Raw genomic sequence first — 18,501 nt, forward strand, 5'->3', positions numbered from 1 at the left:
AAATTCATTGTATATAATAGGTTAAATTAATTATAACAATATGGATATCATATATACATATGTAGGTTGGAACATGAGATGGTTTACCACCTGTCCAAAAATTTAATTCAATTAAGTTCAATGAATTACTACGCTAAGGGTATCAACCAAAATGGCTTTGAAAAGGTTTAATTTTCAGCTACATTTAGCAGGATTGCTGTTGCTTGTTTAAAAAGCAAATTCAAAATAACATATGATTGGAAAAAAACACTATATTGAACAACCATTATGTTTAGTTTTATTGAAATAGTTTGCACCTAATCTAACAAGCAGAAATTCCATACACTCATCGAATTAATTACAATATATTGAAATGTCTATTAATTTTCATTTTCTAGTGCATCTTTTGTGACTTCTTAGAATTGATAATTTTAAATATTTATAAATAAAATCTAATACGTGCCTACAGTGTACGAATATCTCGAGATACCCTTCAAATTATCTGAATACAAAATTCCTCAAAAAGCGTTAGCGCCGTTTCCGAGAAACATTTGGATATATATACAGACATATTTACAAGAATTGGTTGTTTAAAGTAATGAGATACATATGTACATATATGTACTTTGAGATAAAATTCTTACGATTTTATTGCCTTAAAAATTTATTTGCAAATTTTTTCCAGAACTTACCGTTAAGTAGAAATTTTTTAAATTTTACTGACAACTGTTTTCTCTCTGTAACTTTCCAAATTTTTAAATTCAACCCCTCCACCCCCACCATTATAAGTATTTCAAATGGTCACTGCTCAGCCAACGCACATTCTCAGCAGTTTTTTTTTGTTTACAAACTGCGAACTGTCAAGAATAACACCCAAGCAAAAATCTCAGCGCCGTTGAGTGGTGTTACATAACTTTATGACTGCAGTTCATTTCTCTAATCCATTAAAATTAGCAAAAATACGATATTCTTCCTTGTAGCTCTGCCGGTGCCAGTGAATATTATATTTGTATTAGACTATGCGGATTATATGGTATTTACCCGCTTTAAATTATCCCATTTAATATAATTTAAAAAATTAGCACACGATTGAAAGCAGTTTTTCTACTTCGGCTTGTATTAAACACATCTAAAAACCAAACAAACAATTAACAACACGGCACTTTGACAGTAAAGTTGTCAAACTATCGATGGCACTAAAATAGTATCGATAGTTTCAATTTTTTTGACTATCGATACTAATTGATAATTTTTTCTTATTGTCGAGCTACAAGCTTTTTTGTAGCTAATAGTATTCGATTTTAATGCGAAATAATTTTGGACAGCGAAGTACTAGTAGCAGTGAAAAATTACGCAATGAAGTGACCTTTAATAATTATTTTCCTTCTTTATTTACACTACTTTGTTAAGTCAGTGTTGCGTACAAGATATTTATAGATGTATTAATGTTGGTTCGAGTCTCGAGTACAATTGATAATCGATACATTTCATATGTCCCTGTGTACACGTAGTTCTGTTTACAATTCAATATATACAAATTTGTTTTAACAATTCAATGAAACAATATAAAAGGGGAGTATTGGCAGCTATCAAGTGTTCATTGGCAATGGCGCAAGCTTGTGAACGGCACGTCGAATGGTTGAGTTTTATGTTTTAATGTCTGCAACACGGACCTTGCCATCTTTTCCAGATATGGCATTGACAACTTTGCCCAAAAGCCATTTCTGTGGAGGCAGATTGTCGTCGTGAACGAGGACAACCGTGCCAACCTCGTTATTCCTCGATATTTTGCACTGGTCTGGTCCACTTTGCCTTGGATTGTAGCCCCAAGATATAATCTCTTTGGAAAGCAGACCAAAAACGTGCCTTCAGTGTTGAGATGTGTTGCCATCGCTTCGAATACTGCAGAGTTAAATCTTTGGGGGCGGGCTCCGGTAGTGCCTTTAAAGACTCTCCGATTAGAAGATGAGCGGGAGTTAGCATTTCTCCATCGTTGGGGTCTTCTGTCTTTGCCGTGATGGGCCTCGAATTTAAAACGGCTTCGATTTCCACTAGCACAGTCGAAAGCTCTTCGAAAGTGAGATTTTCTTCTGCAACGGTGCGGTACAAGAGATGTTTGGTGGATTTTACCGCGGCTTCCCATATTCCTCCGAAATGTGGGGCGCGAGGAGGGATGAATTCGAATTTGATGCCGCGATCCGCGACGAAATTTGCGATTTCCGTTCGACTGGCATTAGAATAGTACGTCCCTTAGTCCCTTCAGCTTCGCGTTGGCGCCTACAAAATTTGTGGCGTTATCGCAGACGATCTTCTCTGTCATACCTCTCCTCCCGATGAACCTTTTAAGGACAGAAATAAATGCATTAGTTGAAAGATCAGGTACGGCTTCAATGTGAACAGCTTTAGACGCAAAACACGCAAACACAGCGACATAAGTTTTATAAGGCGGTCTACCACGTATTCTATAAGAAGTGTAGATCGGCCCACAAAAATCGACTCCTGTAACTAAGAACGGTCTAACAGATACAAGTCGATCTCTAGGTAAATTTCCCATAACTTGCTTTATCAATTTAGGTTTGTATTTAAAACAATGGACGCAATTTCGCACTACTCTTCGAGCCACTTCTTTGGCGTTGATCAGCCATACCTTCAGTCTCATTAAACCAACCAATGCCTGTGGTCCAGCGTGACAATTACTTAAGTGAAAATACGTTACATATAAACTTGCAATGCGTGATTTTGGCAACAATAGTGGAAATCTTGTATTGTATGGAATTGGTGCGTTTAAAAGTCGACCGCCAACTCGCAAAAGGGAAAACGTTCTCCCGCATTCCTCATATTCTTGTAAAACAGGACTTAACTTTTGAATTTGGTTTTTCGACAACGACATTCCAGCCTTCAGTTGTTTAATTTCTTCAGAAAATTCTACGTGCTGAATTGTTTCTACTATTTTGAATAATGATAATTCCAGCTCTTTGGCTGTTAAAGCTTTGTTTTTCATATTTGTAGGTTTAATAAATCTATAAATATATGCGACTATGCGTAACACTTTTGAATAAGAGAGCAAGACTCAATAAAATAAATAATGTTAACAATAAATAAAATAAAATGTTAACAAGCCACAATAACATTGACAAATACATAGTTTAGGAAGAGCCTGCCTGAAACTATACAAAAAAGCAAATAAGCAAATGGATGTATAGAATTGGCAACAACAACCACGCTGTCGAGTTTAAATAGCGGCAAATCAGCTGCACTTGATAGTAGTTGGTTGAATAAGGGAAATGAATTAGCAACAAGAGTTTACGGGATGTGCATAGCTCAGTGGTTAACGCTTCTGACTTTGAACATCGAATTCGCAAGTTCGATCCCTGCTGAAGTCTAGAAAAAAGAAGTCTGATGAGGAGATGTGGTGATCTCCGAAATAGTGCTATAATTTCTACCGCTTAGACTTTGTTGCTTTTTCAATTTTTCCTAATAAACAATCGTGGTACAAAGCTCAATAAAAATATTAAAAATAAAAAATGTGAACGAGCCACAATAACATTGACAAATACATAGTTTAGGAAGAGCCTGCCTGAAACTATACAAAAAAGCAAATAAGCAAATGGATGTATAGAATTGACAACAACAACCACGCTGTCGAGTTTAAATAGCGGCAAATCAGCTGCACTTGATAGTAGTTGGTTGAATAAGGAAAATGAATTAGCAACAAGAGTTTACGGGATGTACATAGCTCAGTGGTTAACGTTTCTGACTTTGAACATCGAATTCGCAGGTTCGATCTCTGCTGAAGTCTAGAAAAAAAAAGTCTGATGAGATGTGGTGATCTCCGAAATAGTGCTATAACTTCTACCGCTTAGACTTTGTTGCTTTTTAAATTTTTCCTAATAAACAATCGTGGTACAAAGCTCAATAAAAATATTAAAAATAAAAAATGTTAACAAGCCACAATAACATTGACAAATACATAGTTTAGGAAGAGCCTGCCTGAAACTATACAAAAAAGCAAATAAGCAAATGGATGTATAGAATTGACAACAACAACCACGCTGTCGAGTTTAAATAGCGGCAAATCAGCTGCACTTGAACGGTTTATAGTTGGTTGAATAAGGAAAATGAATTAGCAACCAGAGTTTACGGGATGTACATAGCTCAGTGGCTAACGCTTCTGACTTTGAACATCGAATTCGCAGGTTCGATCCCTGCTGAAGTCTAGAAAAAAGAAGTCTGATGAGGAGATGTGGTGATCTCCGAAATAGTGCTATAACTTCTACCGCTTAGACTTTGTGGCTTTTTCAATTTTTCCTAATAAACAATCGTGGTAAAAAGCTCAATAAAAACATTAAAAATAAAAAATGTTAACAAGCCACAATAACATTGACGAAGAATTTTTTTGTTCTAATTTTATTACTAAGGCGTCTAATAAATGCATGGCTTTTAGTTCTAAAAGAAAAAGTCAGTAAAGACAAGTCTGTTTTGTATAATTTCTGATTTTAATTGCTCACCTTCTTTTGCACCAGAGCAACTGCCAAAAACTTCCAGCGGTAAAAAGTTACGAATTGGCACAGCAGAAATGTAAAATTTTCTCGCCATAATAAAAAGTTTTTTCAACATGGAACTTTTCTACTAATTGACATGAAATTACTATCTCAACGCTCGGAGCGCTGCCACTGAGGGCCTTTGCCAACTGATAAAAAAAGAAAGACCAAATAAAAGTTTTGAGATTTCTCGTTGTGAATACGAATGCCATAGTTTGTACCTAGCTCGTGGGACTACGCAAAATTTTGACAGCTTGTAAATATGTAGGCGGTAATAAAGAGTCAAAATCAAAATGGAGAAAAGAACAAAAAGCGTACGTCAGTTGTCAGTTATAAAATAAATCCAATTTATTTGCGAATATCTGTTTATTCTATTTATTGAAAGGCAACCACGCGGAAAAGCTTGTGTTAATTATATTGATAAATTCTCAAGTAACATAAAGTCTACAAAAGAATACATTGCTTGTATTACCATCAATACGCCATGTAAAATTTTAGCAACACACTAAAATAAAGCTTTCGCACGAGCGTTTGTTTGGTTTTTCAACACCATTTATAATTTTCTTTTAATAAAATCACGATTTGTCAAATGCTTAAATTTATTTATCTAATAGCTGTACGCTGCCACGCTTTGCTGTGGCATATTTCTGTTATATGGACGATAAATTATTAACGAAACAAGGCATACGTTTCATATGTGTTTGGTTATGTAATAAGTACTCGTGTGCACACAATATTTGTTATTTTTCCATTGTCAGCATAGATATCAAGGATATCTGGTTTGCCGGTACACGCAACATCTGAGAAGCAATCCGCATCTAAATCTAAACCATACTTTTCAAAAGTTCGACCTGGAGAATTATTGATTGTGATTCCGAATGTCAATCGAATTGGGAATTGCAATCTTTTAAATTGAATCATCATATTGAATGGAATCATGGAAATTCTTCACCTTTGAAAGGACACGTTAAAATCTTTGCTTACATTACGTTCTTCATCAATTTCTTAACTGCGAGTCGCATTCCGCTGCAGAGTTTTCGCTGATTAATATTCCGAAAAATGATAATTGGCACTCCTATTTTTAATTTCGGTATGTGGGGTCTCCCTGGAAGATCAATCGAGTTCAAAAATTTCGATGGATGGTCTTTTTCCACAACGGTATTTATCGACGTATATGCTATTTCCTCACGTTGAATGCTGGATTGAATAACATTAGTGGTATTCACAAAAGTGGGCAAGTGGTCTGGCAGTCTGGTAAAAGAGCAGATCAGCTCAAGCAACGACTGTTGTCAGTACCACTATTATTTAGTTGATAGACCTCCTTATTCTTCGCAGCAAGAATAGCCCGTTCACTGAGCCAATCGCGATTCCTAATATTAATTTTCTTAATAAAGAAACATTCTTTCGATCAGTTCTCCTTTCGATGTTTCTAATTTACAAAAATCGTCAGGCCATAAAATTCGTGTTAATCTCTCATTGACTGGCAGCTTTGCGTTCCCAATGTCCAGTTATTTTCGCGCGAATACATCAGCTGCAGTGTATGTATGTTCGTCTTGTCGCAATGTTGACTATTTCAGGCAAGAATTTATCTCTCGTGTTAATCGAGAAGCTACAGACAATGTTTTCGTAAAATCTCCTGCGAGCAATATCAGTGCATTCCCGAATGGTTGAACGTTTCCACGCAAATCCCGCAACAATGGATCAAAAGCCTCAAACGATTTTTTATGTGCCATTGTGCACTCATCCCAAACAATGAATTTAAAGTTTTGTAAAACTTTTTAGATACCGGATGCTCTGGAAATATTGCACGTGGGAGTTTCGATGATTTATATTTCAATGGCAGCTAAAGAGCTAAATTGGCAATGCTTCCACCTGGTATTTAATAATGTCGCAGCAATTCCAGACGAAGCGATAGCTAAGGTAATGTAATTTTTTGATCGAACCGTTGCCAGAATCCATCTGATAAGGAATATTTTCCTAGTTCCTCATGGCGCATCCAAGAAAATGGTCCCCCAACTCCGTCATTTATCATTTGCATATTCTTCTTCTACTTTGGCTTTGTAACCGCCTAAGCCATTTTGGCCGAGCTCCACAAAGAACGCCAGTCATTTCTCTCTGTGCCAACTTGGTCTCTCCATTGCAATGGGTGCTTCCTATTCGTCTGCTACCACCATCAGCTTGCGAGTTGAATTCTTTTACACCTGGAACTTCGGTTCCTATTGAACGACATGTCTAAGCGAGCGGAGCCGCTCTATATTCATTCGCTGCACTATGTACATTTAGTTGTAAAGCTCATACAGCTCATCGTTCCATCGTCTACGGCAATCCCCGTCGCCCATGCGTAGAAGCCTGTATATCTTCCGTAAGATCTTTCTCTCGAGTACTCCAAGAGCTGCCTCATAAAATGTTGTCATTGTCTAAGCTTCTGCCTACTCAGTCCAAAGCAGCACTTGTTGGCAAGAGTAATTCTGCGTGGGTTTTCCATGCTGATATTTTTATCGGTGATAGTGCTGGTTCCCTAGTAAATGAAATTCTCCACTTTCCCGAAGTCCCGAAGACTGTCAACAGTGACGTGGGTTCCAAGGCGCGAACGCGGTGACTGGAGATACTTCGTCTTGTCCTCGTTTACCACCAGGCGCATTCGCTTTGCTTCCTTATCCAGCTTGGAAAAGGCAGAAGAGTCTTCGCGATTTTTGTTACCGTTGATGTCGATGTCATCGGCACACGCCAGAAACTACACGCCCTTGTAAAAAAATGTTCCTACGTGGTTCCGTGCTGCAGCTCTTATTATCTTAACATTTGCATCATGCGATCGTAAATGCTCTTCTGCTTTCGCTTTAATTTGGGAATCCTTGATCGGGAATAGAAGTTCACAATAGTAATGATAACCATAATCATAGCCAATTTCTTTTAAGCACCTAATGGCCAAGAAGGGCGCTGGGGAAGTACCATATGTAACAGTATTCAATGCATATGTTTGAATTGGCTTATTTTGGTTTTCACGCCATAAAATTAGCTTTCCTTTTCGTGAACTTGTATCTGCCTGTACATTTTTGTGATATCAGCTGTAATGGCGTACTTTCGGCATCGAAAGCGAAGCAAAGTGATGTAGAGATCAGGCTGAATAGTTGGACCGACCATCAATATATCATTCAATGAGCATTGATAGGAAGTTTTGCTCGAAGCATCGAAAACAACTCTAAGCTTTGTTGTTAAGCGATCAGGCCTCATAACGACTTAGTGAGGTATAAAGTAATGAGGACCACTTGGAATGATACCTTTCATTGGGGACATGTGACCCAACGACATATACTCTTGCATGAATTGTATGTACATTTCTTGAATGTCGGGTGTTCGTGACAACCTACGTTCAAGAGATAGAAAACGTCTTTTTGCCGTTTCATACGACGAACCAAGTGCTGATGTTGGCACTTTAAATGGCAGGCAAACTTCAAAGCGTCCAGAATCTAGTAACCTTGTATTTTCCACAAAGTGAGCTTCGCAATTAGTTTGCTCTTCAGAATACTTAATGTCGTTAGTTGGGATTTCCTCAATTTCCCAAAATTTTCGAACCACTGAATCTACATCAGCCATTTCATCTTCGCTACTTTTATTCAGTAAATTGCAAACAGCTGACTGCCTATTTTCGCCTGCTATGATTCTTCCAGAAACAACCCATCCTAGCAAGATCTTTTGCAGAATTGGCAGTGAGTTATTTAATTTTATCTGTCCGACAGACAATAATTCAAAAAATATGTCAGCACCGATTAATAGATCGACCTTTTGCCTTTTATTAAATTCTGGATCTGCCAACTTGATATTGGATGGGACTTGCCATGATTCAACAGGCAGATTTACTTCGGGCTGATAGCTTGAAATAGACTTGAGAACCCAAAAGTCAGTCTGGAACGAATATTCATTTATACAAGACGTAACTGTTTAATTTACCATGTGTCTAACGTGCGAATTTGCTTCACCAATACCAAGAATATGCAGATTTTACGATTGCTGTCTAAGCTTCAACATATTTGCGCATTGCTCACTAATAAAATTAATTTGAGATCCGGAATCCAAAAGAGCTCTTACAACGTGAGCATTTCCGAATTGGTCATTGACTTTTACCAATGCAGTGGCTAGAATTACTACGTCTTTAACACCAGAGACGTGATGAGACGAACGTTGGTTTGAGTTTTGTGAAGAAGCATTCGTATTAGATGGTCTTGTAGCATTGGGTGAAACAGTCTGTACTTCGTACCTGTGTAAGAGAGTATGGTGGGGGCATTGGCAAACTCGACAGTGAGACCGTGAGCAACTAGGGACTGAATGTCCGGTTTTTAGACAGTTAATGCATCTTCCCCCCTTCTTCACAAAATCGAACCTTTGGTTTATTGGCAAAGCGCTGAACGTATTGCAGTTATAAATAAAGTGGCTATTCGATTTGCAGTATTGGCACTTATTTTCCCTATCTGTCTGAGCACATGTGAATGACGTTTTATGGTTGGAATGTGTTTGTGGAGTTTTTTCAGGCTTGCTGGACCTATCTTCATTTACTTCCAGAGACTGACAACGACGAATTAAGAGTTTTGCGCATTCATTCCAAGTCGGAAGAGTGGAGTAATCTATTTGATCATTCCATCTTGACTTTGTGGCTGGATCAACTTTGGACAGACCCAAGTGAATTATGAGTGCATTTGTTATTTCGCTTTCACTACCAAGAGATTGTAAAAAATCATAGATTGCCGAAACTGTGTATACTGCGTTTCTCAAGCTCGAAGCATTTGGCTTATTAATTTTAGGGATTGCAAATAATTGCTCAACGTTGTCGAAAAATATCAAGCATTTTTTATCATATCGTTCCGCTAAACGATCTAGGGCTTTACCGTAATTTTCTTCGCAGACTTGAAATGCTTTAACAGTTCTCAACGCATCACCAGTTAAACAGCTTAAGAGGTGATTGAATTTCTCTATTGTGGCTAGCGTCGTGTCCTCATGAATTAAGTTGATGAAAGTGCTAATGAAATTTGTATAATCGGAATATTTTCCTCCGAAACTTGGCAACTTGAGATTCGGCAAACGAGAAGATGGAGCCAACATTGTAGCTCCCAACGTTTGCTCCAAAACCGTACTCTCCCTACGCTTATAAACTCCTAAAAGTTGCAGCAATTTAGATTTTGCACTGATGCACAACTCTTCGATATCACCTCGCTTTTCATCCGTTGGATCTTCTTTTTCGATTTCAGTTTGATATGCCATTAATTGTTTTATGTAGGAGCTTAAAATTTCCAGCCTACATTCTAAATCAATCACATTCCAATTCGTCGCAGTGCTTTCTAATAAGTTTCTAATTCGCGTGATATTTCCACGCGCAGTCGACCTTTGCTGCCTTAAGGTGGCAAGCTTTGTTGCAGATGCATCAGTTTCAGATGACTTTTCTGGAGGCATTGCAAGTTATTTAGTATAAATTTATTTTTCAAGGAAATTACAAATTTGAAGTTGGTTTACTTTTTGAATGAGAAGTAGAAACGACAACGATTAAATTTGAGAAAACAAGCTTTGATAAAATGCCTTTATCTGGTATATGAACTACATAGAAATACTCTGCGTTTAGTACTCTAAGGTGACACCAAGAACGTCCCTATTTTCCAAATGCGTGTATACTTTCGCCAAAAAACTACACTGGAAGCAACTAGCTTCTCTAACTTGAGTAGTCTTGAAGATAAAGTACCAAGCACTGCATTAGCTCGCACTGCACACTGCAGTGCACTTGAACGTCTTTTAACTCTCCGTTAGGCGCGTGGACGACATATGTAATCCACACATCTTTTAGTAGGGACCAATTAAAACTTGGGTGGAGGATGACATTGCCCGCTTGAATAGCTATCGATGATATACAAAAGTGCTCACTTAGTATAAAATTGAGGGGCTAGGCCCACATTTACCACTTTTAGCCACAGTTGAATACGAGTGGACTACAATTGTAATCCACGCGCCTAATTACGTAACATTTTTTGCCAAGTGCACATTTTGGAAGTTTGTCTGTTTGAACACTGAGATAAGTTTTATAATTCCAAAAAACAAATCTTAATTCCATAAAAAAAATTTGACTTTGTTCATTAGTGCAAATTCCAACGATTTCGGGTCTACACATTTCAGTGTTTCCATAAATTAACATTAACTTTTTGTTTTGTATTTGGCTATTTACGTATATCTAAGAATTTAACTTTGTTTATAAGCAATGTTAAGGCTATTCAGTATGCACAACAAATATTTCACTATAGATATGTCATATGTTGTTTTACAAGGAAATTGAAATTTCTGATGCAAAAAAGATACATTTGGAAACAAAAGAAAGCTCTATGGATGAAGAAGATGAAGATAAGCTTAGTTTTTTTATAATTTGGAAATTATTGCTTGGGAGCTAGTAAAACCGCAAACTGAACACCGATTACTAATATGTCAAGAGAAGTTGATCGTCTAGGACGGCATCTACTTTGTATAGAAAAGATTTATAGCCTCCACCAGCCGACATGCCAGAAAATTGCTTTCGGCGAAGTCCAAAAGAAATATTTGCCAAACACGTAGTAAATATTCAAAAATGATAGAATACATTTTCTCTCAATCGTGGTAAATAAATATGCATGTAAGAATCATATGAGAGATGAGAGCATCGCTTATTTGGCAGAGAAAAACATGCTCCATATTTGAATTGTATTTCCTCGTTTATATGCTTTTATATTTCTTCACTGTTCAGTTTGTATTAAGGCTATTATTTAAAATAAAAATGTGAAATTCGTTTAGCTGTTTTTATTGCATACTTTGAATTTGCAATAATTCTTAAGAACCTTCTATTAAACGGCTCAAAACAACACGCATTGCCTGTTTTAATATTTCTCTCATAAAAGTTAGATAAAACCAAAGTCAAAATATGTTTGAGACGTATTAAATAATATAAATAAACATTTATTGGAAACAAATATAAATTTTTTTTTTTAATAAAATATTATAGCAGCCAAAGAAGTTGGACTACTATTGTAATCCACGCGACTAACCGCGTGAGTAGAACCCATGTGCCTATCGGAGGCTTAATTAAATTTAGATAAATGTAAACACAATTACGATAGTTGTCCAAGTATTTTTCTGTGGTACTGTACATAAAAATGATGAGCATGAACAGTGTCATGTAAAAGTAGAGCAATCGCCAAAAAACCTGCCCTTTTGTTTTGGCGCAATAATCGGATGTAGAACAAGTGTTAACTGCAACAACAATGTCACTAAGCTTAGTTGTAAGGGTGATTTTTTAAGAGCTTGATACCTTTTTTTTTTATTTGAAACGTTAGATTGGTCCATGACATTTACTTTTTGAAGATAATTTCATTTAAATGTTGACCGCGGCTGCGTCTTAGGTGGTCCATTCGGAAAGTCCAATTTTGGGCAACTTTTTCGAGCATTTCGGCCGGAATAGCCCGAATTTCTTCGGAAATGTTGTCTTCCAAAGCTGGAATAGTTGCTGGCTTATTTCTGTAGACTTTAGACTTGACGTAGCCCCACAAAAAATAGTCTAAAGGCGTCAAATCGCATGATTTTGCTTATTTACGAAGCCATTCAACCAGAAATGAGCCTCATCGCTGAACAAAATTTGTCGATAAAAAAGCGGATTTTCTGCCAACTTTTCACACATTCAACACATTTCGAACCGAACACTGATTTTGGTAATAAAATTCAATGATTTGCAAGCGTTGCTCGTTAGTAAGTCTATTCATGATGAAATGTCAAAGCATACTGAGCATCTTTCTCTTTGACACCATGTCTGAAATCCCACGTGATCTGTCAAATACTAATGCATGAAAATCCTAACCTCAAAAAAATCACCCGTCTAGCTAGCTACCGCGTATGTATCATATATATAATATGTATGTACGTATGGAATATGTATCAGCGCAACGAAAATAAGCATTAGGCAGTTATGGAAATAATGACGACGACAACTTTTTGCTAATGCGTGCAATGTATGTAGTTTGTGCATATACAGCATAGATGGGCACACCAATACAGTCTCATTTTGTCATGGTATTCGTGAATCGCGCTGAGTAACAGTTGCCACTTTTCTATATTGTACAAAAGTGCGTCGTTTTTTGCGCGTGTTAGAAAACGCTCTTACACATTTATATTTAATTTGTATTATGAACATGAAACGAAAATAATAAAATATAATAAAAAAATAATGAATAAATAATTTCAAATAATGAATTATGAAATTAATTTTTATAAGTACATATGTACGTGCATGAAAAGTTTTTTTAATTTAATTTCATTAAACTAATGTTTTAAAAAATGGTAGTTTATTCAACAACAAAATTCACGAATTTAAAATTTCTAAACTTTGTAAAAAACTCAGTATTCAATAAAGTATACTAAATATATTAAATTGCCGTATCGTACATACATATATACATCAAACCCATTACAAAAAACTTTAAATTGGTTTACACAGTTCGGCAGTTTGACTTTTTTACCATGACAAATAATGTCGCCTTATATTAAAAGAAAGATTCCAAGTAGTCGTATTACCACATAACAAGCATTGGGCATTATTGGCTTTTCTTAAAACCGAAAATTGTAATTGGCACTCATACGCAGCCATTTTGGGCATTGTTACATATATAGGTGGCAACAACGCGCTGAAATTACGAATAAAAATATTCAACGGCGAAGCGTGCTGTCACTCTCATGAAAACTGAAAGCAGACTGAATTGAAATTCGCTGCGTCGTTTCTGTATACGTATAAGCGCCGCGACGCAGACGCTACTCGCGAGTAGCGTTTTGCCCATCATTGATATACAGACATCCATATGTTCCCACGTACATAAATATGTATGTGCTGAAACCCAATGTAAATTCTTCCGACAGCGTGACAACCAAAGCAAGATGTATGTACGTTAACGACGACAAATGTATGTAGCTGATCACGCTGCAGAAGTAGCGATTACATGTACATTGCCCAATAGCGGTAGCAACCACGATTGAAAGAATATAAAGGTTGCGCCGATCCTTGACCGCTATTCCTCTCTTAACGAGTTTGACAGAATCGTTGTTTGCATGACGTCACACTTGTGCAATTTGTTTACGTTTTCCTTGCAACATTTTTTCTTCTTCTTCCATTCTTGCTCACGTTTTGCCATTTCTCTCTCGCAATTACACCAGTGTGACGTCACCCAAAAGTTATTCTCAAAAATCCTCTCTGATCGGCGCAATCTTGTATTCTATCATTCTTGGGTAGCAACAATGTACATACATATACTGCAAACTTAATTTGTATAAAAACCGACTATATAACATAGAAACGGGATGCATTTATGCGCAGCTATGCAATATGTACCTACATATATAAATCGCTTGTATACTCTATAAGCTATTCGCTTGTATATTCTTTTTAGAAAACGGATTATATGTATAACACGGATATATGTAAGGATCGTTTGTATACTCAGGTATATTCAGCTCGTTTTAGCGGTACAAGTTTACTGTAAAAATTTTGCTTCCAAAAAATGACAATTTTGAAACAGAACATTCCGTACATTTAACATTTTTATTCAAACACTTTTTTTTTTTAAATATTTGCACGCACACAGTTTTTTACCATACCTCAATTGATGTCGTTCTACTCATTCCTTTGAATTGTGTAAATAAAGCTGCTACTTGACCGCTTCTTTTCCGTTTCAAGCTCCAATGTCATCCGGTGTCTAATTCCGATGTCTGTCCGCTGCTGTAAAATCCACAGAGGCTCCAACGATGTTGCGTCTTACTTTTTTTTTTATCGAAGACTTACGACGACGAAGTAATTATTGTATAAAAAACACGAAAAAACTTTACTGTCCCTGCTCGGGCGCCAATGTCGAGCTACAAGCTTTTTTGTAGCTAATAGTATTCGATTTTAATGCGAAATAATTTTGGACAGCGAAGTACTAGTCGCAGTGAAAAATTACGCAATGAAACGATGCTGATGGTGGTTTGAATGCGAGTGACCTTTAATAATTATTTTCCTTCTTCATTTACACTACTTTGTTAAGTCAGTGTTGCGTACAAGATATTTATAGATGTATTAATGTTGGTTCGAGTCTCGAGTACAATTGATAATCGATACATTTCATATGTCCCTGTGTATACGTAGTTCAGTTTACAATTCAATATATAAAAATTTGTTTTAACAATTCAATGAAACAATATAAAAGGGGAGTATTGGCATATACCCAAACACTTATACTATCAAAAATATCGATAGTTTAGTAGGACTATCGATCATCTCTACCAATTATTTTGAAATTATTTGAATTTTTTAATTTGAATTAAGAGTTTTTTTTTAGTGTGATGCCGACGTCATATTCAAATATGCACGCATTTAGGCCAAAATACCCTGCAAACCAAAGTTCCCGAAATCTTAAGGAAATCGTTAGGAGTATCTCATTTCTGTAACGAATTTTTTACGAATCTTCAAAGAAAATTATATGAAGGGGTTGACACGAACTCGTAAAGAAATTTCTGTACGAAAAATAAAGAAAATTCTGGAAATATTCTGAAAGATATTCTTCACATGGCAGCATTATTTTCGCTGCTTCACAGAGTTTCTTCCGAAATTTCGTAAAAGAATGGAAATGTGCGTAATTTATTTCATTTTAGAAAATTCGGCAAAAATTCGAATTAAATCTTAACGAATTCTTTAAAATTTCTTTACAATGCAGAATACTCTGAAAAAATGGTTTGCAGGGTACATACATATGTTAATCGTAAATCCTGTTTTGCTTGTATAACTTGTGTTTGTTTTTGAACTTTCTAAAAAGAGAAGTATTTTGGCTAAGCATTTACTTAATTTTGAGTGATTATAACTTTTATAAGATAATATTTATTTTACTATGATCCTGTAAAAACAAAGCAACCGAACTGATTTAGCGCTATCGATAGTTTTGTTTTTTTTCGAGACTATCATGAATATTGATAGTTTTTCTGAAAACTATCAAAACTATCGATGGTGTGACTATCGATATTTTGACACCTCTATTTGACAGCGCTGTCCGAGCGAATGAAAACAAAGAGGTATTTAAAAATAACGGAATCTAGTCAAGAATTATATTCTCTTCACCCTTGTTCTTATAAAAGAATAAAGTGCGTTCGGGTAATCCGACTTTTGGCTGCCTAATCGGCCAAGAGGGGTGCCTCTGTGCAACAGTCCGGCTACTAATTCTGGTGCTCCTTCTGGCGTCCGTCAACATCTCTGAGCCTCCTTTCGCATGCCCAAGAGCTTCGTAAAATATGGCGGTATGCAGCCCACTGGCCGCTGACTGACCTCTGCCGTGCAGGCTTGGTTCAGGAGTGATGGTTTTGAAGCTCCAGCAGGTTAATTTGTTAATTTTTTTGAATTTTTTTTTCACTGGTGTTCCCGCGAGTAAACGGGAAATGGGCGAAGTATGCACATCACTGCAATCTCCTCCCACGGTAAGTCTAATTGAAACTGGAGGAGGTATCCAGAGTCCTCACTCAGTTCCTAGTACCCCCTGGCAAGGTATCTTTCGGCATACGCTGTTCCATCTTGCAGGTAGGGTTATTTATGAAAAACAGAAGCAGCTCAGGAGTACGGTTGCCAGACGTACTGATTTTATCAGTACAGTACTGATTTTATCAGTACAGTACTGATTTTTCAACTCTTGTACTGATTTTATTAATTTATTCAATCAGTACGCTAATGTCCTGATTTTTCAAAATTTGTACTGATTTGTACTGAATTTTCAATTCGAACAAAATACTTTAGGATTTTCTTACGGTTTTTACATAACTTTGGCTGCACTCTAAAAAGTAAGAAGAAACTGATTTAATTATAGTTGACATGCTTCAGATAATGTTTGATGTGCCCAAGAAATTAATACAACAAAAAGATCAATCGTTTTATGGGCATATCGCCGAGTCATTACGTACCAGTTGCGATAATATGACGGAGCTTAAATTATTTAAAAAATAAGGTTGACGTGTTGCTAGCTATCTCGAAAATAACTTTCAGTTTACAACAAATTTGAATATTCGAATGACTTTCGCCTATAACTTACAATTCTTTTTTCACAATTTACTGACATTGTAAAAGAGTTTTGCATACAAGTCATAGAGTTATGGTGATTTCGTTTCTACCAAAAAATGTTGCCTTTTGATTGCCCCTTTCTGTTTTCGTGTTCGATTCTAAATTAAAGGAAAAAGTGAGAAAATTGTGTGTTCGTTTCTTAAAATTTCACACTCTTTCAACGCAAAAAAGGCACATTCTCTGCCCTGGTTGCCCTTAAAATCAGATGGTTGTTCAAAACGACAATATGTGACCTGGTCTACGGAAAGGGGGCTTAGGTGTCAAAAAATCAATTTTCACTTTTTGGTTGATTCGGATGGAAGATGAGATGCTTTTTCACGTGGTGAAAAGCAGAAAATCCTAACTTGCTTAGAAGTGTACTAAAAATGTAGAGAAAGAAGAGTAAAAATACGACAAAATATAATTTATTGGTAATGAACAAAATACATTGAATTATAAGCTATAAAGACATGATTATACACTAGAAAAACGTATTATGGGCCAAAAATAATAATGCTGAGTAGTTTATGTATTTTTCTTTGTTGTCGTTTTCCTTGAGATCTTTTTACGTGTTGAACCTGAGGAAGATGGACCTGGTTCCTCGTCTGGTTTGAGAACATCTTCACTAGTTTTTGCCTTCCGTTTCTTCGATGGCAAACCTTTCGGCAATTCCGACCAACAACAACACTTACTGGACCAACAACATCACTTACTGGACCAACAACAACACTTACTGGACGTCCGGCGCGGAGAACAATTAACGAGATAATGAGAAACTGACGAAAGGAGTTGCTTACTTTTAACAGCTTTTTCACAGAAAACTAATTTTCGCACGTTAGCTCCCTTTTCGTAGACCAGGTCACATATTATGAAATGCGTGAGCTAGACAAGGACAAGAAGGCCAAAACATGCCATTTTACAGGGTTGAATGTAACATCTAAACCATTTTGCATCGGGGAAGGCCAACATTTTTTTGGAAGAAACGAAATCACCATTAGATACTCTTTTTAGCGAATTCTTAGTCTTTCAAAGTTTTTGCGTAGTTGAAAAAATTAATTTAAGCCACGGGGAATGAAAGATGAAGTCCTTAAATAGTGGTACTTTCCACATTTGAAAAAAATATGTAATTTTGTTCAAACGAAGCAATTGATAGGATCTTTAGTATAAAGTTTGCTTCCTGGCGCAAAGAGAGGCTTCTAATTAAAAATTTTTAATGTGAACTTCATATTAAAAGTAATTTGAAAATGAAATGTATAGAATTTATTGACTAGTTAAACCCTGAAGATGGAAATGATCTCATTATTGCTATTCAAAAATGTCTTACATATAAAATAATTTATTGGCTTCGGTGTACAAGGATGTGTACACTCATTTTTAAATGACTAACACCTTTATATTTTATGAACTATATTTTATTTATATACCAAAATATTGTTAAAAACAAGTATTCTGGTGGTTTTAAGTATTAAATGTCTGTTACTTACATTTAAAATTTTGCTTTGAATAAAAATGTATTGAAAAGTACTGATTTTTTTTGGCATGAAAAAGTCGAACGTACTGATATCGCGCATAAATAATCTGGCAACCCTACTCAGGAGGCAATCAGAGGAATGGTGTGAGACCACTCTTAGACCCACTACTCCGACTGCCGAGAATTTTCTTCTCCCAGCCCGACTACCACTAGCCTGGACCATATCAAGAGACATGACCGTAGCCATAGCCTATTTCCCTCCATCCCCACGTGGAGAGTGTAGCCACACTTCTGGCGGCTCATGCGGATAGAACGCACCACTAAGGAGTGACGACCGTCCGTACACCTGTCGGCTGACGAGCGCCGTGGTAAAAAAAGGAGCAAGGTAACTCCTGAGACAAGTCATGTAT

The 18,501-nt window shown here is 36.4% G+C and overlaps 1 protein-coding gene across 1 annotated transcript in view; it reads right to left on the minus strand.

Moving 5' to 3' along the window:
- Positions 1 to 1,341: 1,341 nt before the first annotated feature.
- Positions 1,342 to 18,501, minus strand: part of LOC118734256 (cholesterol 7-desaturase-like) — a 127,284-nt gene continuing 110,124 nt past the window's right edge. Inside the window, exon 4 of the mRNA XM_036463975.1 lies at positions 1,342 to 2,318. Coding sequence (XP_036319868.1) covers positions 2,213 to 2,318 — 106 coding nt within the window. The 3' untranslated portion in view covers positions 1,342 to 2,212. The remainder of the gene's footprint in view (positions 2,319 to 18,501) is intronic.

The sequence above is a fragment of the Rhagoletis pomonella genome, unplaced genomic scaffold (assembly GCF_013731165.1).
Source record: "Rhagoletis pomonella isolate Grant_MI unplaced genomic scaffold, Rhpom_1.0 Rhpom_scaffold_00001, whole genome shotgun sequence".
Lineage (NCBI taxonomy): Eukaryota > Metazoa > Arthropoda > Insecta > Diptera > Tephritidae > Rhagoletis > Rhagoletis pomonella.